The sequence below is a fragment of the Magnolia sinica genome, chromosome 4, assembly GCF_029962835.1.
Source record: "Magnolia sinica isolate HGM2019 chromosome 4, MsV1, whole genome shotgun sequence".
Taxonomy (NCBI): Eukaryota; Viridiplantae; Streptophyta; class Magnoliopsida; order Magnoliales; family Magnoliaceae; genus Magnolia; species Magnolia sinica.
This window is the reverse complement of record NC_080576.1, coordinates 18,303,215-18,328,673: the sequence shown is the minus strand read 5'-3', so window position 1 is coordinate 18,328,673 and position 25,459 is coordinate 18,303,215. Positions and strand designations below refer to the sequence as shown.

The following is a 25,459-nucleotide window of genomic DNA, read 5'->3' as shown; positions in this document are numbered from 1 at the left end:
TTTGTAGATATCCCATCAAAAACATTGTAAACAATATAAAATTAATGAAAAATATTTCTTTTATATACATACTTTTTTTGCCATGTGAGCAACATCAATACCTAAATAACCAAGCCACTGAAGTGTTTCAATCCAAGTTCGGTTCCTGCAACTTAAGCTTGGGCAAGTTCGAATTCAATTTGAAATTAAGCTTAAAAAATCTACTCGTCTAGGCTTGAACACAGTTTTAAACTGAGTGGAATCTAGCTTTTTCGAGTCGAGTCAAGCCAGCTAACCGAGCTCTGTCGGTTCATGCACAGCCCTAATGTTACACGTGTAACACGAATCCGCGCCCAGCAAACCTTACACCGCCTGCGCACCGTCCTATGGCCAGTTGCGTGCGTCAGGGACAATTTAATGATTGCAACTCATCCAATCCCAAGTCATTCTAGACCGTCCAAATCACTAGGTTCACTGTGGATAAACCATGTCAGACAATTCCAGCTAGTCGTCCAATCTGTCCCATTAACAGATGAGCCTCTTTATGAAATTATCCATTTGATAGCTGCTGATTGTGTGGACAAGATCATCTGATTGCTGTTATCTTCATCCCACACCTCAACCCAAAGCGGGGCCCAATAGATTCCTGTGTGATAAACTCACAAAGTCGCAAATCATTTCCAGTCCAACACGTGACAGCTGGAAAAATAAAAACAGCACCTGTCGAATGAACTTGAATCACAGGCTTTCAGCATATCGGATCCGATACACGAGGTGAGGTGAGAAAGCCTCTGGAACCCCTCTTTTTTTTTTTCGTTTTCTCCGTTTTTCATCACCATCCTTTCACTCCTTTCAATCCTCTCTGATACCTGTAAATGAATGCATAGATTTTCTCTTGCTTTCAATCGAATGGCTCTGAATCTTCTACGGAAGTTACAGATTTCTTACTGATACGCTCTGTCCATACTCAACTCAACGATCCCCATGGTTTGTCAATCCGGACGGTTCATCTGATGGGCCTCAATGGTGGATGGGAGTCGCCCAAGATATCTTCTAGGGCAGAAGATTGCAACCCCTCCCAAGTGTCATGGAAATCGATAGTTAGGATATTCCAATCTGGGCGGCTTTTTGGGCATCCCCCGTACATGGTGGGTACCACTGCCATCAGGTTGACAGCGTAGATCACCAAACCGGGGGTATATTGAAGCTCGCATGGGCTGGGCGTGGACCCGACTGGTGAAGCCCACGATAATTGTGGGTTGGATCCTGGCTTTCTGAGGAAGGCCTAACTAAGGTTCAATGCATTGGCGGCGTCCCATGGTACGAATGCGGAACATGGGGGATTTTGCGTGGCAAGCCCTTCCGGTCAACTGGCCCGACCCGCATAAATGGGTAGCCGGGTCGGGCTTGGGTTGGAAATGCGACCCGTTTAAGTAAATGGGTTGGGGCAGAGAACCTGACCAAACCCAAAACCTGAAACAAACAAAGAAGAAAACTGTGGATGATTTTTATTTTATTTTATTCAATGTACACATATTTGCCATCTGGGCTACGTTGTGCATATGATTTGTTGGGGTTTGATAAACTAAAAAAGAAGCTCTGAAAATTAATTTAAGTGCTGAACTGTAATTTTGAAATAATTTTAGGGATATTTTAGTTAAAAGTGAATTTTTTTTTTTTTTTTTAATGTATCACCACTTTGAAGGGATGGAAGATGGAAAAAAGACCCGTATTTTCAGTGAAAATTAATTTAAGTACTTAATAAGTTGGATTTTTCAAACAATCTGAATCATTGAAAATCACTGAAAATATTATATTTCATCGAATAAGTGCTGAAAATAAGTTCTACGGCCTATAAGTGTGATATTCTATTCTTAAAACTGAGTTGGGTCATGGTCGGTTGGGTTGGGTCTAGATCAATAAATTTTCAGTGGGTTGGGTCAAATCAGATGGTGATGGGTCATGGGTCAGGTTTGGGCAAGAATTCTTTGCCCATTTAATAAATGGGTTGGGCTTGGGCTGACCCTGTCTAGTCTGAACCCGATACAATGTGACCCCTATCGGGGTGTATAATGAAAAAGCCCATGTATTTTCTTGTAAAAGGTAATGAATTTTTATTAAAGAAGAAAAGAATTCCCAAAATGCTATAAGAACATGTCCCAGGGTAAGAGCCCCACCAAGAAGGAAAAATACACTCAACGAAAGCCTTTAAACAAGAAGCCCACTCCATGACATCTAAATTCGCCCTTCTAAAGACTATGAAGTTGACCCACTATGGTTCTGAAAACACCGATGGTACCTTTCTCCCCATAGAGTAAAAATACCAGCCAACAAGGCAAGCTTCACACCACCCTACATTTCTTTTATACCATGCCCCCATGCCATCCAAGAAGTAGGTCCTTGATGGTCCTCGACATCATTCCAACTATCTTTGATATTATTGATAATATCATCGATATTATTTGTATCTCCAGCTCAACGATACTAATAACACTATTAGTATAAAAAATTCTAGGTATTAGCGATGTATTAGTAAGTATCGCCAATGTTTTCAACTGTGTAAATTCTATGTGTCACTTGTATCACCAATGTATCGGCGATATTGCTAATATCACCAATATATCGATCGCTAGAAATTTGTTTATTAAAAGAATCCATCACAATTTTTTAATGAGTACACATTTGTATGTGCATACATGGACGATGGATGATTGGATGGTTGGTTGGATGGATGTGTGTGTGTGTGTGTGTGTGTGTGTGTGTGTGGATGGTTGGATGGATAGATGATGGATGGATCATGTGTGTGTTTGTATCCATGCACATACATGGAGGTTCAAGCCTCCTATTTAGGTAGTTAGCTTATTTAGGTAATTCGCTAACAAAATCAATCAACTAGCTATGAATAGTCTAATAGTCAAATATTTTTAATGCATCATTATCTCATTTATCTCTTTTCCATATTTGTAATAAGTCATTGGTTGTGAATGCCATTATGTGTTTTCCTTATACGTACGTTTTAAAAGCTTATACAAGGGCATGTGACGAGTAGTATGAAGGAACCTTTGAATTGAATTAAAATTTTGGAATTATTCTCTTCTATTTGTTTTGAGTACTCGTGCTTAGATTGAAAATGTGTACACTTGGGCGAATCTTTCCCATTAGTCGGCTACACCAGTTTGGTATCGGAGCCAGGTTCCAACCTTTGGGTTGAAGTCCTAGATTAACAATAATCTCGATATTATTGTTTTCAGGTTCTTTAGTCATAAAATTCTGACTCATTTCATTTATTTTCTTCATTGCATCCATTTCTCTTACACCATTCACCTTTTTTATTTTCTTTTACAAAGCCCAAAGTCCAATTGACGAGGGGAGACTCTGCTGAAAAATTTTCAACCATCTACCTCCATAATCCAGCCCATTAAAACCCTAAAAAATGAGTCACGTTCCAGCCTACTAAAACTGCCAAAATCAGCCCTATTCCAACCCATTAACACTCCCAAATCAGCACCATTTCAGAATCAGCCATCTTCCAACCCATTAAAACCTCCAAAATCAGCCTGATTCCAACCCATTAGAAGCAAAATAAAAATCAGCCATATTCTGGTCCAAATCCAGCTTATTTCATTCCATTGAAGTCTATAATCTCAACCCATTAGCAATCTTCTGTTCTAAATAAAAAACCACCACATATTTTGTCCATTACTTTCCGACGTCACAATGTCTACCCGTGATGGTAACATCTATCAAGGGAGGCTTACCAATCAACAATGAGATAATTGCATCACCTAGCTATTCACAAGGGTAGCTAGCCTGGAAACCGTTGTTGACCAACTACGTGGAGAACAACATGGTGAGCAATCTGATCCTATCGGAGATCCTGATGGTGATCCAAATCCACAGCAAGGGTTCCACCCAGAACCTTCTATGAATCAAAATGGTACAGATCCCCAGGAGTAAATAGACTTCACAAAATTGTCACAACTCATTGTCATTTGTGGATCACAAACATGTCAATTCAAAATGTCTAAATTGTGGGTTTTGTTGTGAATGGAGTATACACCAAAGATCGTAATAACAAGATGAAATTGCGATTTATTTATTATAAGGAAAAAAGTTATCACTTCCCATAGTTAATGTTGCAAAAATATGGACTGGCCTGGGATTGTACTTGTTTTAATAATTTTTACTGGGTTGGGCTTGAGCCTTGCAATTAATGCCCATCATGGGCTTGGGCTGGGTCGAGCTTGCCTGAATTAGGTGGACTGGGTATATGTTGGCCTTCCTAGGCCTAGCCCCATGGACACATGCAGATGCCCCAAAATATCTTCTTCATTGGAAATCCTAACAATCCAGTATTTTACCTTTTTTTTTTTTTTTTTTCCCGGCCATTTCTCTACTTTCTTTTTTTAACCATTTGTTGATATCCAAGTGTTAGGATCTTCCATTTTGGGAGAATGATTTTTGGACATTTGCCCATCCACAGAGTGCTCATCAGATCAAAGGTTTGGATCTCTAAACTAGTGGGTTCACTTTTAGACACTATATCCTGATGCGTCGGGAATCTCTACCACCTCTCAAGACAAAGGCAGTGGATTATTACCCCACGCTTAAGACCCTTTGTAAGGACCCTTCAGTTCCTGGTAACAGAAACATCAAGCTATAGGCAACCATCCCCTTCCGCAATTCCCCATTTGATGAGGAATTGAGTAAGGGTGGACTTTATTACCCCAGCCCACAGAAGAATTGAGTAAGGGCTAACTGAATTCCTCTTCATAGAAAGCTAGGCGGAGTGAAGGGCTTGCCGGTGAAGAGATTTAAGTAAAAAGGAAATTTATATTATAATAATTCATGAGGTGCCCTCCCGGAATCAGTCGAGGACCATCAAACGATCCTCCAAACGTGCTTGATCGGATCATGGATCATCTTACAATCTATTTGAACCTGTTCACATTATGAAAATCAAAACGCTCATCTTGCATTGGATTGGGAGTTCATAACATTATCTTTCATTATCTATTTTCACCAACAAAAGTTCACCTCCCAATTATGTCTATCATTTTGTGACCATCTCCGTTTTGTTCCTTCCAAAAAGTGTCTGATGACTGAAAGAACATCATCATTTTTTTGATGAATTTTTGTTGATCGTGCAAACTTTATTATCCTGCAGCAATTTCTTCATCATTTGTTCCGTCCTAGATGGGGATTTGAGGCATGGGATCTCCAGGATTGAACACTCTCTACAAAGAGAGCCGTGATGAATATCTATCAAACCATCACAAATTGTTCCATCTCAACTAGATTACCCTAGACCTGCATGACTTTCACCTGAGTGGAATCTCAAATCGCATGCAAGCTAAGCGCCCGGTGACTCCTGCCTAACATATTTACTAATAATGGATAAAATAACCTTGCAAGAGTCCTAAGTAGACCATAGTTACCTGAACAAGAAATGGATGCAGGAAATGATGCAACAAAGGATGTGCCAGTCCTTTCATTTTACTATAGTTGTTATGGTATTTAGACAGAAGCATGAAACGGATTCGTGAAATGGAGAGCAAGATACATTGTAATTGTGAGGGGAAATGAGTTTCCCAGCAACTACTGAAGTTAGCAACACGCCCATTCACTCATGATTACCTAGCCTGACCAAAAAGTAGATCTACCCTGATTGCTTATTTGAAGCTTTGGTTGATGCATGGGAATTTCTTCCCATGAAAATGTTGATATATTAGGGCGGTGTGTTGTCTCTAAGGCAACCCTATGAAATTTGAAAATACATGGCTGTTATGATATCACTGTTTCTTTTTTCTTTACTAAAGGGTTATAGCATATATCTCAGTGGAATTTATTTATTTTTTTGGGTAATATTTGATGCCTTCGGTAATTGTGGTGCATTTAGAAATTAGAAATGGCACGTAAAGTGATCTACCATTATGACTGTGGTAGGCTCCCTCACGGAATTTACTCTTCTTCTTGCTGTGTTTTCAACAGGGTCTTTATATAATCTTGGAATATTTTACTTCTAGATATGGGAAACAAAAAATTTGGAATACATTCCTCACCCATCAAGTATGTGCAGCAGCCCCCTTTCCAAGTTGGGAGTTCCATGGACCCTAGCTATCAGTATCAGAGTATGCGGCATTCACGATACATTGCTGATAATTTCAGCTCCCTTGATGAGGTGCTTTAAAATGACTGCATTTGTTTAGATGTTTTTAGTCATTTTAGTGGAAGCTCTTGAATTCCTGGAAGAAGCTTGTTGATATTGCTACTTGATTTTTTGGAGGCTTAAAATTTCTCTTTACATAACGATTATTAAATTCAGATTAACCTATCATCTTTTAGTCAATAATTGAAGCAGAACAGGAACAACAACAAAGCAGTGAGGAAAAATGGGGCAGTCATGTATTACAGAATGTATTGTGAATACAAGAAAAAATGGATCAGGAACTCGTTGAAGTCGCCTTATTATGCAGGGAGGTCCATCTGCACAAGCCACCTGACAATATTACTTGAATCACCTTCACACAAGATACAGAAAGAAAGAGGACAAACCATCATCATCCTCTACACCTTATCCTAACTAATTGGGGTTGGCTACTCGAACCCTGTAATATCATTCTACTATATCTCGCTATCAAAGTTATGGCAAAAGTTTCACACTGGCTGCCAACTTGAAACATCCCTCCTTTATCTGGGCTTGGGATAGGCAATGAGAGTACAAAACTCCTGCAAGTGCTAAGGTTGATTAAAGAGAACAAATAACAAACCCCCCGATTGTTTTCTCCAATTCCATGTGATTGTTCATTGCATTTGTTCTCTTATTGAATTATTGTGAGCATGATGATTTTGATTTAAAAAAAAAAAAAACTAGGTAAAAAAACAAAAGAAAAGAAACAAAAAAAACAAAGGCGAGTATGAGAGGGTGGTGGCATCTCTAACTTTCTAGACGACATAGCGGAGAGATTTACAAGAAAGGTTAAAAAGTAAAAAGACTTTACACCATCTTAAAACAAAGGAAGAGCGGTCATTCATAAATCTCTTTGTATAGAGAATCTGTCTCAAATAAATCCCCCTGTACAATTTTTCATTCCTGCCTCTCTTCTTTTTTTTTTCTTTTTTTTCATTCCTGCCTGTTGAAATGTTCTTGCTGGTAACTAAATATCCATGTTTGCTGCTGCCATGTTCTTGTCACCCTCTTTTATGTCTCATACCATTATGTTTATAACAATACGCTTTTCATACTTCTTTTTCCAGGTTATTTCTGCATTAAGAGAATCTGGACTTGAGTCATCAAACCTAATTCTTGCTATAGACTTCACAAAAAGCAATGAATGGACAGGTGATATGACTGCTTTCTAAGTACCTTCAATACCATTGCCTTTATGACTAAACTTTTGAACCTTAGGCAGATGCTTTCTTGTTAGTTGAGGAAGAAAACATCACCCTTTAATGATTGTAGGTAGGCATTCATTTAACAGGAAAAGTCTGCATGCGATTGGTGGCACACCCAATCCATACGAGCAAGCGATTTCTATAATTGGGCGTACGCTCTCTGCTTTTGATGAGGACAACATGATACCTTGTTTTGGATTTGGTGATGGTAAGCTGCCTTCTTTAACTTTACTAATCTCAGTGATTATGGGATGGCATTTTGAGCTGGTTGCATGTCTCTTCTTTTGTAGCGTCTACACATGATCAGTATGTGTTCAGTTTTTATCCCGATCACCGATATTGCCGTGGTTTCGAGGAGGCACTTGCACGATACAGAGAGATCATTCCACATCTGAAGTTGTCAGGTTTGTAAAATTTCTCTTTCCCATTTAATTGTTTATGCAATTTCACTACATCAGTTTGGAGGCGCTTCAAAAGGTGTGACAAGATAACTTTGTTTCATTAATTTACAATTCTCATTTAAATGGCTGCAGTATTGTCATTATATCTCTTTTTTCCAGTTTACTCCCCCCCCCCCCTGACACCCTATGTGAAGACATTAGCGAACTGCTCCTTCGACAAGAGATGAGAGGTACTAATGATGCTAGCAGCATGTGTTTGGTGCGCTCATGGAATATTGGATTAGAGGCAATGTGAATCATTGCCTGGTTGTCACAAAAGCAGGGTACAGTAGACATAATAGGAATGCCCAGATCAACAAGAAAGCAGGGAACCAAACTACTACACCTCTGCTAAAGGACAAGCTACTACTGAGTATTTCTTACTCTTCAAGGAGACAAGATTGCCCCTAACAAATGTACAAAATCCAGTCGTGGAATGACAATCAGTAGAATAACCCTAATAAACATCACGATACACCTGAATATTGAGATGTCCATGATCAACATATAGAAGACCTTTTCCTAGGGCAGCCTTGATGTAGCAAAGGATGCAATGAATGACATCAATATGATGTTCACATGGAGCCTACATAAACTAACTAACAACGGTCATAGTGTAGGCAATGTCCGGTTGAGTAATGGAGAGAAAATGAGTTTACGTGCTAAATGTTGTGATGGGGACATCAGAGGACCTACTTGGGTGTACCAGAGACGGAGGCAATGACCTACATCAGCGCAACTCTCTGTGGATGGGAGACGAGTTCCAGATGGAGCTCACCGGGCCATTTTGAAGATCCCACATGCATTGGACGTGCATTAAGAAGACCCCACTCTGGAATGATGCATGTGGGTTGCTTAAGAGATTATTTTAGTCATATAATTTTTATTTCGTGTCGATCCGATTGTTGGATCTTGTCGATTAGGCCATCGGGCCACCAAATCTTCCAGATCTGGGCCCCTTGGACTCTGATCTTGCTTCCTTTATGTTATATATATATATATATATTATTTTTAGGATTTATTTGATGATTGAGATTGATAACAAGTGTTTTAATTTCCTTATTTTGGATGATGTGCCATTTCACTTAAGTGAGCGGCATAATTGTAATTATGTTGATATTTTATTATAAAAGCTTGGGGGGAGTGGACGCCCAACCATGGTGGAGAAATTGAAAAGAAAAAAAAAAAAGTGAGAGAAACTCTCTTGTGTGAATGAATTCTCCTCGTTTTTTTTTTTTTTTAAAATAATTGTGAGAAACTCTCTTTTCCAATTGAATTGTGGAAGGGTAGAGGCTTGTTCGGTAGTAGATTCCCCAAGATGCATTCTTCCTCTTTCTCTTCTCCAACAAGGTATTATTCTTCTTCTCTTTTTTTTTTTTTCTTTTTTTTTTTTCCTCATTTCCCTTCCCTTACAACCTTCATAAATCTACCAAAACCCGAACCCCATCCGTCCTTTTTTCTTCTTTTCATACCCATCCGCACATGGACACGCCCGCATGCACGCACACGCCCCTCCGTCCGTACGGCCTTCACGTATGGGCCCCATTTAGCTTCTTTTCCCCCCTTGATTTCCTTTCAAACCCACCAATCCCTAGATCCTATAAATCCCTATATACCCAATTCCTAAATCTCCATCCATGAATCCAAACTAGAATTTTGAGAACTTGAATTTTTTTGTGAAACTTTCTCCAAACTAGAATTTTGCTTGCATCAATGTCTATTCATGTGGTTGTTGCACTACCCACGCTGGATTAGAAGTCCCTATTGATAAGTGACTCGCACTTGAGTTATTTTATATTTTCGTACATCTCGTTGTGATAACCCAGGACCTTTGTGTTACAAATCTGAAATTTTCGAATCTATTTTGTGGATATGTTTGATTTTACATATTCATTGCTGAAATTAACGCGTAATTGATCTCTCATCTTGCATCCTAGGTTAGTTTCCATCGTCCTACATCAAATTTGGTATGAGAGCCTAGGTTTAGCGTAGGGTAGGTGTTCGACGAAATTCCTATACCCATAGTAGAGCATATAAATCTCATATAGCTTACTAAATTTTCTGATTTGGCTTGCTGAATTTTCTGCTTAGGTATTTTTAAAATCCTATATTGCTAGAAATTTCAAATTTAGTGACTTTAAAACACCTCGTTGCTGAATTTTCAGTTTTAGCCTTATTATAATCATTCTAGGGTTGTCCATAGGGTTTAAGGTACTTAGGATCATTATACATAAAATACATGTGCATCATATAGTATCACATTGAGCGTCATCAAGTTTTATTTTTGCATCGCATTCATCATATAGTATAGATACAACTAGGTTGTGTTGTATTTGATGTCTTAAATCTAATCAGAATCTATGCAGATTTTTCGCGCAACTGCGAAAGTGCAAGATTTGTTTCCGATTTCGTTTATGATTATTTTCGATTTTGTTTGGGATTCTTCCTAAATATATGGGTGTAAACGGGATTGGGAGGTATTATTCTAAGGGATTCTAAGGCTTTCTAAAAGGGTTCTAGGGTTTGCAAAGGGTGTAGCAAGGGTGAGATTCAAGCTTGTTTGAATCAGGTAAGTCTTTTCTCTTCGTAATTTCTGCCTTCATAGTGAATATCTGTCGCTTTGTGCTGTGGTTTTTTCCTAAAAGGGTTTTCCACGTTAAATCTTTGCGTTCTCTTATGTTTGCTTGGTGCTCTTGGATTGCTATCCTAGATCCATCTTTGTGTGATTCCGCAGTCCAAAACCCAACAAGTGGTATCAAAGAAATCGTTGGGGCACAGATCTGAATCTGTAGGATTAACAATAATGTGAAACACCAAGTTTGATATTGAGAAATACTCATACAAAAAATATTTTTGAGATATGGAAGATTAAGATGATAAGTCTATTAACTAAGCAAGGCGAAGTTAAGGCTCTTGAGGAGCGGAAATCGATTATGAAAGATGAAGAATGGGAGACTCTTGATAGTAATGCTTTAGCCTCCATTCGTTTATGTCTCATGGATGAGGTTCTCTATAATGTTTTGAGGGAGAAAACTGCGGTTAAGTTCTGGGCGAAGTTAGAGGACATCTATGCAAAAAAAAAAAAAAATCCTCTGAAAATCGCATACACTTGAAGCTATAATGGTATAACTTCAAGATGGCAGAGGGTGGAGATTTGGAGGCCCACATCAGCAACTTTAATAAATTGGTTTGCAAATTGCTGGATATGGAGGAAGTGATCAAAGATGAGGAACAAGCATCTATATTGTTGAATTCTCTTCCGGCATCGTATGAGTCATTCAAAGATGATATGTGCACCACAAATAAAACCTTGAGTGTCGATCCCGTTATCTTAGCCCTTTAAGGGAAGGCCATGAGAAAGCTAAACAACAACATGGGGACATCTTTTGATGCACTGTTTACGAGAGGCAAGAATTATGAGCGAGGTACAGGATTTTCAAGACCTAGATTCAAATCAAATGGCAAGGGCAAAGGAAAACTAAAGTACTGGAACTGTGGGATGATTGGACACATGAAGAAGGATTGTACCAATCTTAAAGTGAAGAAAGAAAATTCTACAGCTTCTTCCGAGGAGGCCAATGTTGTCACATCTGATGAAGAGACAAGTGGTGGTGATGTGCTATTTCTGTCCATGATCAAACACTTGCACAACAATCATGGAGATGAGTGGATCCTCGACACAGGAATGTCACATCACATGACTCCTCATCGGAGTTGGTTTGCCAGTTATAAGGAATGCGATGGTGGACAGGTCTTTATGGGCAATGTCAATGCCTGTAATGTTATGGCTATTGGTACTGTGAGCATCAAAATGTTTGATGGGATAGAGCGTACCTTGACTGATGTCAGGCACATTCCTGATATGAAGAAAAGTCTGATTTCTCTCAGTGCACTCGAGGCTATAGGGTACAAGTTCACTAGAATTGATAGTGTCCTTAAAGTTTCAAAAGGGGCACTCATGGTTATGAGAGCGCAAAGGTACGGAAACCTTTATAAGTTGATTAGGAGCACTTCAGCAGGTGGAGCGGCAATGGCTTTTGCAGATTCCACGTCCCTACGTATGTGGCATGCTCATCTAGGCTACATGAGCAAGCGGGGCATGAAGGTACTATCTGATCATTGTTTGATTCCAGTTTTTAAAAATTCTGATTTAGATATATGCGAGCATTGTATATATGGTAAACAATCTACATTATCTTTTAAAACTGAAAAACATGTAAGGAAGTACTTGATTATGTATACTCTGACGTATATGGGCCATCGCTAGAGGTTTCCATTAGGGGTTCATCATGGTTTGTTTCATTTATTGACGATTACTCCAGGAAAGTTGGAGTTTACTTCATGAAACGTAAATCCGAAGTTTTAACCGTATTCAAACAATGGAAGGCAATGGTGGAAAAACAGTCAGGGCCAAAAATAAAGGTTATAAGGACTGACAATAGTGGAGAATTCACTTGCAATGAGTTTAATAAATATTGCAAGGATGAAGGGATCATTAGGCATAACACAGTGCGCCACATGCCCGAACAAAACGATGTGACTTAGCGAATGAATCGGACTCTCTTAGAGAGGGCCCGATGCATGTTATGTTGCGTTGGGCAAGGACCCATGGACAGAGGCCATCAACATAGCCTGCTATTTGGTGAACCAGTCTCCTTCTACAGCAATTGAATGTAAAATACCAGAGGAAGTATGGAGTGGTCATAAGCTGGACTACTCAAATTTGTGCATATTTTGTTGTAAGGCTTACTCTCATGTATCGTCAGTTGAGAGAGAAGCTAAACCATAGAGCCAAAAAGTATATTTTTATTGGCTATGGTGTTGGTGTGAAACGTTACAGTTTATTCGACAAGGTCATCACTAGCCGTGACGTCAAATTCGATGAAAGCTCTCTATTCCCCAAAAATGATCAGGATGAGCAAAATGAACTAGAAAGGTTGATTGTAGACGTCTAGATTGACACAGATAATACTCAGGCAAAGACAGATGCGCAGACAAAGGTACGGGAGCAGGTGGAGCAGCCACTTGTGAGAAGAAACCCACCACATGATCGCAAGTTACCGGTAAAATACAGGGACGACTCTAATATTGCATATACCCTTGTTACAGATGAAGGGAACTCATCTACTATTCAGGAGGCTCTCAGTAAGCCTGATGCAGAAAAGTGGAAGGCAGCTATGTACGATGAGATAGACTCGTTGCACACAAACAACACATGGGAGCTGGTGGAGCTTCTAGTGGGCAGAAAAGCGATCGGATGCAAGTGGTTATTCAAAAGGGAATATGATAGATACAAAGCGAGGTTGATAGCGAAGAGATATGTTTAAAGAGAAGGAATCGACTTCACAAAGATGTTCGCGCCGGTGGTTAAGCAAGTATCCATCAGATTCTTGTTAGCGCTGGTTGTCTAATACGATCTCGAGCTGGAACAGATGGATGTCAAGAATGCATTCCTGCATGAAGAGTTGGAAGAGCAGATGTATATGAAGCAACCAGAGAGCTACGAAATTAAAGGGGCAGAGAAAAAAAGTTTGCAGATTAATGAGGTCGTTGTATGACCTGAAACGGTCGCTTAGGCAATGGTATAAGAAATTTGATTCTTTCATGTTGAGTTAGAAATTTACTCGGAGTGAATACGATCATTGTGTCTATTAGAAGACATTGAATGATGACAAATTCATCATCCTAGTATCGTATGTTGATGATATTTTGATCGCTAGTCATGTTATGTCTGAAATTAACATACTGAAGACTCGGTTATCAGGGACATTCGCGATGAAAGATCTGGGGGCTACAAAGAGGGTTCTCGGCATAAATATTCATAGAGACAGGAAGAGGAGTAGGCTTTGGTTATCACAGACAGAATATCTTGAAAAGGTGCTGATCAAGTATAAGATGGACTAGGCAAAGCCAGTGAGCGTTCCTCGCGCGGCTCATTTCAAGCTTTCCTCAGAACAATGTCTTAAATTAAATGAGGAAAAGTAAGTTATGTCTCATGTGCCTTATTCGAATACGGCTGGCAGTTTAATGTATGCCATGGTCTGTACAAGATCAAATATTTCACAGGCAGTCGATGTTGTGAGCATATACATGTCAAACCTTGGCAAGCAACATTGGGAAGCAGTGAAATGGCTACTTTGATACATTCGAGGTACAAAAGACTATGTCTTAACTTTTGAGAAGATGGGCAAAGTTAGTAGGGTATGTGGATTCAGACTATGCAGGCAGTGTGGATTCCAGAAAGTCAACTTCAGGATACCCGGTTGTACTAGCGGGTAGAGCAATTAGTTGGATGTCAAAACTTCAGTCCGTGATGGCACTTTCCGCGACCGAAACAAAGTATATGGCAGTAACGGAAGCGTTTAAGGAAGGTGTTTGGTTAAGGGGCATGATAAATCAGTTGGGACTTCAGCAGGAGGCTGTGCCAGTTCATTGTGATAGTGAGAGCGGCATCAATTTAGATAAAAATTCTGTTTATCACTCTTGTACTAAACACATTGATGTTCGTCACCATTTTATCTGACAGGTGCTTGAGGAAGGAGGCGTAACTCTGGAGAAGATTCACACCAAGGTTGTTCCTACTGAGAAGTTCAAGTTCTATGCAACTTCTCTAGGCTTGGCGATGGTGTAAAAGGAAGACGGAGTGTGCACGAGAAGCATTGATGAAGCTATGATGTGAGGCAGAGATAAGAGAATAGGACAAGAAGCTACATGTTTGAAGATTGAAGACATGGTGGAGATTGTTGCATTTGATGTCTTAAATCTAATCAGATTCTGCGCAGATTTTTCGCGCAACCGCGAAAGCGCGGGATTTGCTTCCGATTTCGTTTATGATTCTTTTCAATTTTGTTTGGGATTCTTCCTAAAACTATTTATATGAGTGTAAACGGGATTGTGAGGTATTATTCTAAGGGATTCTAAGGCTTTCTAAAAGGGTTCTAGGGTTTGCAAAGGGTGTAACAAAGGTGAGATTCAAGCTTGTTTGAATCGGGTAAGTTTTTTCTCTTTGTAATTTCTGCTTTCATAGTGAAGATCTATCGCTTTGTGCCGTGGTTTTTTCCTGAAAGGGTTTTCCACGTTAAATCTTTGTGTTCTCTCGTGTTTGCTTGGTGCTCTTGGATTGCTATCCTAGATCCATCTCTGTGTGATTCCGTAGTCCAAATCCTAACAGGTTGTATTTCATTAGGGTCGTTTAGTGTATGCAAACATGTAATTGATCTCTCATCTTGCATCCTAGGTTAGTTTCCATCGTCCTACATTGCCCAACATCAATCAAAGGAGAAAACTCTTTGTTGAACTGTGGTTGACTTGCCCCGATTAGTGTCTCAACCAGGTGAGACCATAATGTGCTGGTAGTTGTCAAAATATCAAGGGCACACTTTCATTGAGAGATAAAAATGTCACTTGTTGATCAAGCAAGTTTGATCCCTGAAAAGTAGCATAATGGTCCCAGGTCTTTAATCTCAAATTGATCAGTAAGATTTTTTGGTAACCAATACTAGATTAGTAGCATTATTGCTGGTCAACACACCATCATCAACATAGGCGACCAGGACTATGATGTTGGGGCCTTGTTTGTTGACGAAGACAGAATGATCAAATGCACACCTTTGAAATCCAATTTGAAGGAGAGCGGAACTAAATCTCTCAAACCAAGCCCTCGGGGATTGTTTGAGACCGCAAAGAGCTTTCTTTAGACGTCACACTTTCCCTTTAGAGCCGATAGGATGGAACCCGGGATGTAGGCACTTGTAAATCTCTTCACGCATATCACCATCAAGGAATGCATTTAAAAAGTCTAACTAATGAAGTGGCCAATATTTGTGCGCAACAATGGAGAGGATTTACACGAGCTGAGTTGAGTTTGGCAATAGGAGAAAACATATCATGAATCATGATAGTCCACTCCTAACTTTTAAGTGAGCTCTTTTGCAATGTGACGGGCCTTATACCAAGCTATAGATCCATCAGGATTGTGCTTTAGGTATAAACTCGTTTGCACCCAACCATGTGCCTTCCTTTGGGAAGATTAACCAACTCCCATGTACTTTGCTTCTCAAGAGCTTACATCTCATCAAGCACAACAACCTTCCACTAGGAATCCTCTTTGATTACTTTGATACCATGTAGTTTGGGAAAATTAGGATTAGGTCCTAATACTGTGTAGTTGGGAAAATTAGGGTTGGGTAGCACCCCCCCCCCCACCCCCCCCCCCCCAAAAAAAATAAAAAAAGAAAAAAAGAAGAAGAAGAACTCTGTTTATTAGATTTTCAGTTTATCTTTTCTTTCAATGTCTAATAAACATTATTTCCGAAATGGTTTCAACATATTTTGCCAAAAGAGTAGCACATTCGCTATAAACATTGATCCAAGTAATGATAGGTCATTATTTACAACTAGCCATCTGGCTATGATTGGGCTTAAGTTGATGGCTGGGTCCATCAAGTTGGTTGAATGAGACATCACGAGCTCGTTATTTTGACATCACTCTAGAATAGTGTTTGTCTACAACCGATGGCTGCTGAGTCGAGCCAACCAGCAACCACCATCTTGCCTCATAATTGGAGGCAATTTGATTTTGCCCAATAGATATGGTTTGTCCCAATTAGGTGGGTCGGTAATCTTTATTATATTAATTGAGAATCCTGGAAAAGTACATGGTCCCAAGCGAGCTTCTGCAGTGCTTTTAGTTGCAGAAGTATGTGAATCATTTGACTAATTACCTGCATATAATCATGCAAACAGAGTTTTCACTCTAATTTCTTACTTACAGCCAGTGTTTCAAATAGCGCTCGTAGCGTACGCTACATAGCGTAGCATAGCCATAGCACTACGTAGCGTAGCTAAATAGCATAAATCCCTGTGGAATTGCAAAGAAATAACAAAGAAAAAAAGAGAAAGGAGAGAGAGGCAACGTTTTTAGAAGAGAAGGTGCACTACCACCACGTGCACTGCTGCCCATATTAGTAAGGAGCGCAGCATTGTCAGACAACCATTAAGTAGTAGGGTAGTGACAGGGAGGGTGGGTGTGGAAACACGAAGATCCCGAGCAAATACATCGGAGAGGAATGGAACATGTTCATGCCCCGGAATCTGGGCTTTGACGGGCTCCAAATAGGGGCTAACACTAGCAAGAAATAATGCTACTAAAATCTCCTTGCGTTGACGTTGTTGTTGTGCCAGGTCTTGAGTGAACGGATTATGAAGATTCCACTCATCAGCCAATCCACGAAAGCGTGCACAATGCTCATGCAAATTATCTCCTTGCTTAATCATTTGAAATTCTCTGAAGATATCATAGAGTCTCTGGATGTTTTTTTTTTTCCTGTAGAATAGAGTAGTCTGAGACTATCCCATATTTCTTTTGCACTATCCCTATACCTGACATCATGATGGACCGGCTCTTCCATGCTGTGAAAGAGCCAACTCATCACTTGAAAGTCGTCTCCTTTCCATTTGGAAAAGGCATCAGATTGTTTACTGAGACCACCCTCAGTAAGATGAGTATATTTCCGTTTTGACTGTAGAAAAAACTGTAACTGAGCGGGCCCGAGGTAAATAATTATCTACCCCATGCAGTTTGACAGATGCAATCTGCAGGCTTTTGTATTTTTCTTCAACCTTAGAAACCATCAGCAATCTAACAAAGACAATCTAAGATATTAAGAATGGAGGAACAAATATTACCAATCAGCATATCAGTAATCATCCAGCAAGAGTTCTAGCGACCAAAGGTGCTGGCCCACCAATGATCAAGGGCACGAGCAAATCAGATTCGATTAGTCCGAGAAATTTATCGAACAAGGTAAGGAGTGCAGCATATGAACGTGAGATCTGACCATCAGCAAACAAGTGGACCTCAAACTACAGCAGTTGCAATACAGATGTCCAATCAAATCTGACTGCGTGTTGTCCTTGGCCATGTAATACACATCCAAACTAATGTATGAATAGATGCACCAGATCCAAAGATGGGCCAATAATATTGTCCTTATAATACATGTCTCTATTAACTCCCAGATCTATTTTTGGTATTAACGTTGTTCTTCAGCCACACCATCTACCAAGAAAAAAAGGCCATAATGCTGACCAAAGCATCATAATCAAAGCAATTACAATGCTGATCTAAGAAGTGATGAGAGCGACGACGCTTGTAAAAATATGACAGCAATGATTCCAGCAAACTGATGGGCCACTTACCATACACAGATCTTCAAAGGAAAGATGATGAACAAACCCTGCATCACTAGTTGTGCAACAAACGGTGGGGCCATATAGCGGGGCACTGATGATCCGCACCAAAAATGGATGATGTAGCAGACGTCGCCAATACCATATATAGCGGCGCTTCCCAGCGATGATGAAGACAACAGTGTAGCAGCCAGTTTTTTTCTCTCTCATTTTTTTTTCTCTCATTAAAAAAAAAAAAAACTACTAGATTTGTTTCTAACAATGATCATATCCTGTGACTATGGTAGCAACACTGCAATCTCCTGAAAATTTTCGGATCAAACTGATCCCTGAGAAGAAGAAGATGCGACAACTTCTTGTGCCATTAACAGCCACCAGCGGTGCAGAACCCAACTGGTTTGGCCAAAAAAATGGAGGAGATGAAGGCCTTTATTCAATCAAACTAGCAATCAAGAAATGCTCCAAGGGATAGGGATGCTGGAGAGGGAATCCAAGCTACTATTGGTGATGAAAAATAAAAAATCAGAGATGATGTCACTTGAAACCGTGGAATTGCAAAGAAAGAAAAAGAGGAAAGTGAGGGAGAGGCAGCATTTTTAGAAGAGAGGGTATGGGAGAAGATTGTTTTCTGCCCCAACCCTAATTCTCTTCAATACATGATATTAACGTGTCTAAATTGTGTGGTACATGTTGGGCCTAATGGGCTTCCAACATGGGCCAGCCTTATACAATAATGCTACCTATTCTACTACTGTCTACAATCCCCTGTAGCATACGCTACAGGGGTCATAGTATACGCTACAGCTACGTAGCATGTAGCGTTCGTAGCATGTGCTAGTGTTTTTTGAAAAGTGATGAGAACATTTATTTTTATTTTATTTTTTATTTTTTTAGTTTTGTTTGTTAAAAATAGTTTAGAACTCATATTATAAAAAATAATAATTAATAAATAAATAACCTTAAAAGGTAAAGTTAAAACCAAACATTTCTTTGTTTACTTTCACTTAAAATGGTGGTGATCCTTTGTTAAAGTTGGTGTGAAACTCACGCTAAAGAACCTTTAAAACTAAACTAAAAAGAAAAAGGGTTTCAAAAGAGGGTTTTCGAAAACGCCTCTTTGTATAGATGACATCTGTATTGTACTTAATACTCTCGACTTGTGGATTTTTTATTTCTTTTCATTCTTGTGAGTTGTTACTTGTGGTTTCAATTAGACATTATTAATTAAAGTGATTTGCCTAGAAAGTTGTTGATGTGCTAATTGTTTGATTTGGTTTATGACTTTATATGTGGATTAGCTTTTGATAAATAATCATTAATAAGTTACTAGAATATTCTTATACTTGAAAAAATGAATAATCTTTTAGGCATTTTTATATTTTTTGCTTTTTTCTTACTATTTATCATATTTTTCCAATATTTAAATTAAAAAACAGAGATATCGTGTAGCTTATGCTACACGCTACAGAGGGTTGAACGCTACAAAACATGCTACCACTATTTAAAACACTGCTTACAGAAGTGAATTGCCTGCTTGAGAAACAACCCATATTGATGACATAAACATCTCGTCTCTAGGAACCTGTCTTCTAACATCAACAAAATATACATCTTCCATGCCAAGGTATTCAATAACGGTAACGGTGGCTGTAACAGCCATTGGCGTAATGGCGTCACCCTTATGATACATGCCGTAACAGCCATTACAGCCTTTTTTTCTTTTTTGGAAAAAAAAAAAAAAACCTATATCAGCCCCGTAATGGCCGCTACATGCAAATTTTTTGTAATGGTTGCCACTGTTACCATTATGCAACGGCGGTTATGCCACTGTTTTTTAATACCTTTCTCAATGCCTATAATCACAACAGTCTATCATCTCTGTTATCTCCCATCATTATCTATTTTTCATGGGCCAAATGTCCAGGTCCAACATCATTTGCTCCAGTTATCACAGCATCGATTGACATTGTGGAGAGAAGCAATTGGCAATATCATGTCCTTGTAATCATTGCTGATGGGCAGGTTTGGAAAGTCCGTTTTATATCATGGCTTTCTTTTAACTTCCACATATTGCCTTTGATATTTTTCTATTTCAATGATTACACATAGGTTACCAGGAACCTTGATGTACGGCCTGGAAATTTTAGTCCGCAAGAACAAGCGACCATAAATTCTATAGTTGCAGCTAGGTAAAGCATTCATATTGGTTTGACTTCTGTAAGACTGTAGTCTCCTTGATGACTTCTTAAATCATCTATTTCACACAGTCAATTTCCTCTCTCGATCATTTTGGTCGGCGTGGGTGATGGCCCATGGGATGCAATGCAGCATTTTGATGATAACCTTCCCCAAAGAGCATTTGATAACTTCCAGGTAATATACGTTCAGTAGTGCATCCTCTTTTAATTATTATGTGAGCGCTGTAACAAGTTTGAGCTCCTATTTTAAGTTCTTTCATCACTAATACCTTGTGATTTATTCCTACAACATGTTGTTAATTTATTATTATTATTTTTTTTTTTATACCATGGGTGTTAGTTTCTAAGGGCTCTCTGGTGCGGTATTTTCTGGTTATTTTACATATGTTTCAATCTATGATTCTCTATCAAGTCCAACCTTGAAACTTTTCAGATATTGATTTTGGGTCAGAAGAGTATCTCGCCTACTCCAAACTTCTTGGGTCACCCAATGTAACCTTTTAAGTGTCAGGAACTGTGGTATTTTAGAAAAAAGTATTCTTCTTCTTCTTCTTCTTCCTCTCTCTCTCTCACTCTCTCTTCTTCTTGTTCTTCTTCTTCTTCCTCTCTCTCTCTCTCAATCTCTTCTTTCCCCCTTTCCCTCGTTTTTTCTTTTCTTTCTTTCCCTCTGTTTTTCTTTTCGTTTCCCTCTCTCCTTTTTTCTTTTTATTTCCAGCAGTTGTAGGTACGTGTCACGCAAAGACGAGCACTGACACTCCTCAAGCTCCGAGTTGTACGAACAGTTCAAAGGAGATCAAAGTTATATGGGCTCCACGGTGATGTATTTATCACATCTACACCGTTCATCTATTTTCAGAGATCATTTTAGAGCACCAGCCAAAAAATAAATTATATCCAGCGATCATGTGGACCACGCCAAAAATAGCAGCAGAGATAATGATTTTCACAATTAATTCGTAGGGCGCACGGTAATGTTTATTGGCCCCCCGTAATGTATATATTTTACCCATATCGTCCATCCATTTTGCCACGTCATTTTAAGTCAGGATTCAAAAAATTAATAATATCCAAATCTCATCATAGAAAATAATGATGATAGAATGCTCACCATTAAAAATTCTTAAACCCTTAAGTTTATTTTCAATCCAATTGGTTCATAAGTCAGTATAATCTAAAACTTTTCTAGCCCCCAATCAAGGTCACAATATAGCAAAAAAATATTGCTTTAGCCCAAGAGCTCGTTAGAGATATATACAATAAAATCCTTGACAAGAATGTTGTGTTGAAATTTGACATGGAATATGCCTACCACCAGGTCGATTGGAATTTTTTCAAAGTTCTCACCAGGTAGATAGATCCACTGGAGAAGTTTTGGGCAAACTCTTGTTTCTCAGTTCTCATCAACGGAGTGGCAGTACCAGCTCAACTCGGCAATTTATAAATGAATCATATTTGGAATGCTTAGAATATTTCGGATTTAATCCAATTTTTCATATTCTGGCAAAAAAAAATTTGCATACGGGCCGACATGTATCACGTTATGGTATCCGATCGGTTTCCATCAACCATAAGTGTGGTAATGCTGTTGATTCTCGAACCAAGAGGACCCACCCATCTTGATGTAATTCATAGAAACCTTTGCACATCAGCACATCACAGCCCTTAGAAATGCTGGGCTGGTGTGGTCATCCTCATTTATATGTGTCAAAGGGGCAATATTTTGTATTGATGGGAAGACATTGCAGTATCACATGACAAGCATTTTATTAGGATTTTTTTCCTTGGAAACAACCTTATTCATTTAGTTCCATTATTATATACCATTTTTCCTCATGCTGCATATCGATACATTGATAACCCGCAAATGCAACTTTCTTGCTTTGTGAACAATTGCGCTGGTGCAGTTTGTAAATTTCACAAAAATCATGTCCGAGAATAAGGATATGTCGAAGAAGGAAACGGCATTTGCACTTTCTGCACTCATGGAAATCCCATTCCAGTACAGGGCCACCCAAACTCTCCAGTTTCAGGGGTATGCCCTATGAGCCCTTTGAACATATTTATGGGTTGTTACTTGTCTACTTCATGATTTGAAGAATACTTGAACCCCAATTCCTCTAATCCCACAGAAAACGAAGAGGAATGTTGCCGGGCCCAGGGCCCCGTCCTCCTCCACATGAAGTGATCGATCATGATAATGCAGGCAGCACAATTCCACACATGACAAACTTTGAGTCAACCTCACATAATACTTCCACAGAGCAGGTATTTGTCTGTTCTCCATAATATAATTTCTGTCCTTTGTTTGGTACATGGCATTGACAAACTTCCATTCCCTTCAAGGTTTGCCCCATTTGCTTGACGAATCCAAAGGACATGGCGTTCGGATGTGGCCACTTGGTAAGAATCTCTTTGAGCCTATGCCAACTCAAATGCAACTTATAAGCATAGCGCTCCTATAAATATTGATGTAGGCACACAAATAAATATGTATGATTCAAGGAAATGATATGGAATCACTCGTGTGTGCCAAAATCATGTGTTGGACATCTGACTGGTCTGGTCATTGCTGTGGATTGTCCCTGACGGGTGACCATGTCGAAACCCCATCAATGAGCTAGCCTTAGTCGTCATATTGATGGCCTACAAAATAGACAGTCTGCATTGCTTATGACAAAGAAGAGTCCAGTCATCATCTCAGATTGCGTAGCTGATGACCCACTTTTGATTGCCTAGGCTATCCACAATCACTTTTGTTTGACAATCCCAACCATCGGTCTGGTTAGTGTCCTGCAAAGCAAGTAGTTATTAGAGAAGGGGGTAATATCAGATGGCTAGGATTGTTTGTGGCGCATGCAGAGTTGGCTGGACCAGATGGACTATTCAAATTGAAGTTTTGGATCTCAAGTCCAATGCATGTTACATTTGTCTGCTATAATATGGTGCACACAAGTTATTCAATGTACACATTCCACCTTTTGAACAAAGGTGGGTCATTTCCCATTATTCACACATGGCCTTAATCGCTACATCCTATACATCACTATTTTGATGAACTCATCACTTGGGAGTGCTCAACAACAGAACAGAAACTGACAACAATAACCATTTTCTGTCTTAAGACTTGCAAGGACTGTGCTGCCTCATTATCAACATGCCCCATCTGCCGGAAGCCCATAACGACGCGCTTAAGACTCTATTCCTAGAAATTAAAGTTTCTCAGTCAGTCACTCAAGGTAAGGCAGGTGTTGAGCCTGTGCTAGAAAGAACTTTGTTCGTGCATGTGTACATTTCTCATATTGTTGTATAACAAATATGAGTTTGCTAATCCCATATTGCCCATCCATGCCCACATGGCACAAGGATGCGGCTGTGATGGGACCCAATCTGGACCATGTTTGGTGTGTAGATAGGCTGCCTTGTACAATCCTGTACCATTAGCAAGGCCTCTATAAATCTGACTGCTGCTATTTCACAAAAAAAATGTCGCAGTCTGTATCAATTAATAAAAGTGGGTAGTTGACTATCTGCCATCTGGAATCAGCTGTATGCGAAGGGGAATTTCTGGCTTCTGTATTGAATTCATATGCATGCAATGGGATTGTTGGGTTGTGTTGTGTTAGTCACCAGATTTTCAATGCGATTGCTGGGTTTTGTGTTGTATTGGTCACTGGATTTTCAATGCAATGTACTGTTGATCTCCTACCTCGTTTTTTCAATGAGATAGTATATTTCTGTTTAGGCTAATCCTGTGATGTTTTACCTTCACTTTGAAAATAGTGACTTCCCACATGCAGCATTCATGTACATCTATCCAGACCACCCAAACTGTAAGAAATATCCTGGATGGATCACATCCCTAAAGGGGCTGAGGCCCCTGATGGGATAGCCCTGATGATGGGGTGAAGCTGGTTTGGATAGTCACAATTCAGTCTAGTTTTGGAAAACTTGCAGGTTGCTCTCATCAAGAAATCTTAACCATTCATTCATACTTGAAAGACAATGTTGAGTGTAAGAACTCTTGTAAGGACAGACAGATGGTTGCTATCATCTTACATTTTGTTTCACGTTTTGAAACTGGTTTGGATGGTCACAATTCAGTATGGTTTTGTAAAACTTGCGGGTCCTCTCATCAAGAAATCTTAACCATTCAATTAATGCTTTAAAGACAACGTTGAGTGTACGAACTCTTTGAGGACAGAGATGATAGCATTGGGTTGCTATCATCTTACGGTTTATTCATAGATTTGGATAGGCGCAGATTGTCTGCAACGGCAGGATGCAAAAGTGTCATTTGTGCCTATCAAATGCAGGTCCTGCAATGAAAATCAAAGATTCCTCTAGGTTGATGGTTTTGGCCTTTTAGCTACTGGACCACTTCTGACAGGGTGCATCTGATGCTTTTTCAGTGGAGGCTATGTCAGCGTTTGGACTACCTGAGATTTATGTCACGTGGAGGGTGGAAGAGTTACCATCATTTATTTGAATTGTGATGAACTATAAGTAGGTCTCCAACCATAAAGGCTTCACCTCTTTAATGAACAATCTTGTCCATCAATCTTTACAAGCCATTGACTGGACGCTTTGGATCGTCTGATGCTAATAAAGAGCAGATTGGATCTAATGGACGGTCAGATAGGTGATGTGGATGCAAACAGATCAATCGACTATGTGCATGGTGAGGTTCCGATGCATAGCCCACTGGAACATTAATCAAGTGCATTTTACTCTTTGGTTTAAACTCCTTCCCATATCCTTTAATAATATTAGTTTAGGGTACGCGTTTGGTTGCAACGAATAGCGTGAAAGCCCATGATATGAACTAAGCGCGTGGAACTTCTGCCGTAGCTCTTGGGTGCGGTTTCGGTGCATCCCCGGGTATATTGTGGTGTTTAAGACCCTTGACTGTGGATCCCACCGTGATGTATGTGACTATATCCTTGCCGTCTATATTAATTGAAAACTCATTTTAGGGCACAATCTAAAAAATGAAGCAGATCCAAATCTCAAATGAACTATAGTATAAGAAAAAGTTGTTTTATCCTATTTCTTTTCCGTCGAAGGCCAATTAGAAAGGGATACATGTAATTTTACAAGAGTTGCATGGTGTTTTGGAGACCTGTAGAGATATTCGAATGAAATTTTACGATAATATAGTTGGTGTCTATTGAGCGATGCAACGTCATCCACAAAGCAATAGTGGCCAAGTAAAACATGGTCGAATTGATGAGAAAGCCTGAGACGATTATTGAGACA

At 39.4% G+C, this 25,459-nt stretch overlaps 1 protein-coding gene across 9 annotated transcripts; it reads left to right on the top strand.

Moving 5' to 3' along the window:
* The first annotated feature begins 621 nt into the window (after positions 1–621).
* LOC131242646 (E3 ubiquitin-protein ligase RGLG3) lies at positions 622–23,950 on the top strand. 9 transcript variants are annotated; one of them, XM_058241413.1, is made up of 12 exons: positions 622–758; positions 5,971–6,160; positions 7,237–7,321; positions 7,442–7,582; positions 7,665–7,778; positions 19,930–20,027; positions 20,115–20,194; positions 20,273–20,378; positions 22,108–22,235; positions 22,333–22,468; positions 22,547–22,603; positions 23,326–23,950. In XM_058241413.1, the coding sequence occupies exons 2-12, from the start codon at positions 6,008–6,010 to the stop codon at positions 23,407–23,409; spliced, it is 1,182 nt and encodes a 393-aa protein (XP_058097396.1). In that variant the 5' UTR covers positions 622–758; positions 5,971–6,007; the 3' UTR covers positions 23,410–23,950. The 9 variants fall into 9 exon arrangements, with proteins under 9 accessions (XP_058097396.1, XP_058097397.1, XP_058097399.1 ...); XM_058241414.1 differs by having other exon boundaries at positions 653–753; XM_058241416.1 differs by having other exon boundaries at positions 695–753; positions 6,062–6,160.
* The last annotated feature ends 1,509 nt before the right edge of the window (positions 23,951–25,459 follow it).

What these genes read in the sequence shown, in the direction of transcription:
- LOC131242646 (XM_058241413.1), top strand. Translation starts at nt 6,008, where the DNA reads ATGGGAAACAAAAAATTTGGAATACATTCCTCACCCATCAAGTATGTG. An exon ending in TTGTTTTGGATTTGGTGATG is followed by an intron (nt 7,583 to 7,664) that starts GTAAGCTGCCTT and finishes CTTCTTTTGTAG; the next exon opens with CGTCTACACATGATCAGTAT. An exon ending in TAATCATTGCTGATGGGCAG is followed by an intron (nt 20,028 to 20,114) that starts GTTTGGAAAGTC and finishes GATTACACATAG; the next exon opens with GTTACCAGGAACCTTGATGT.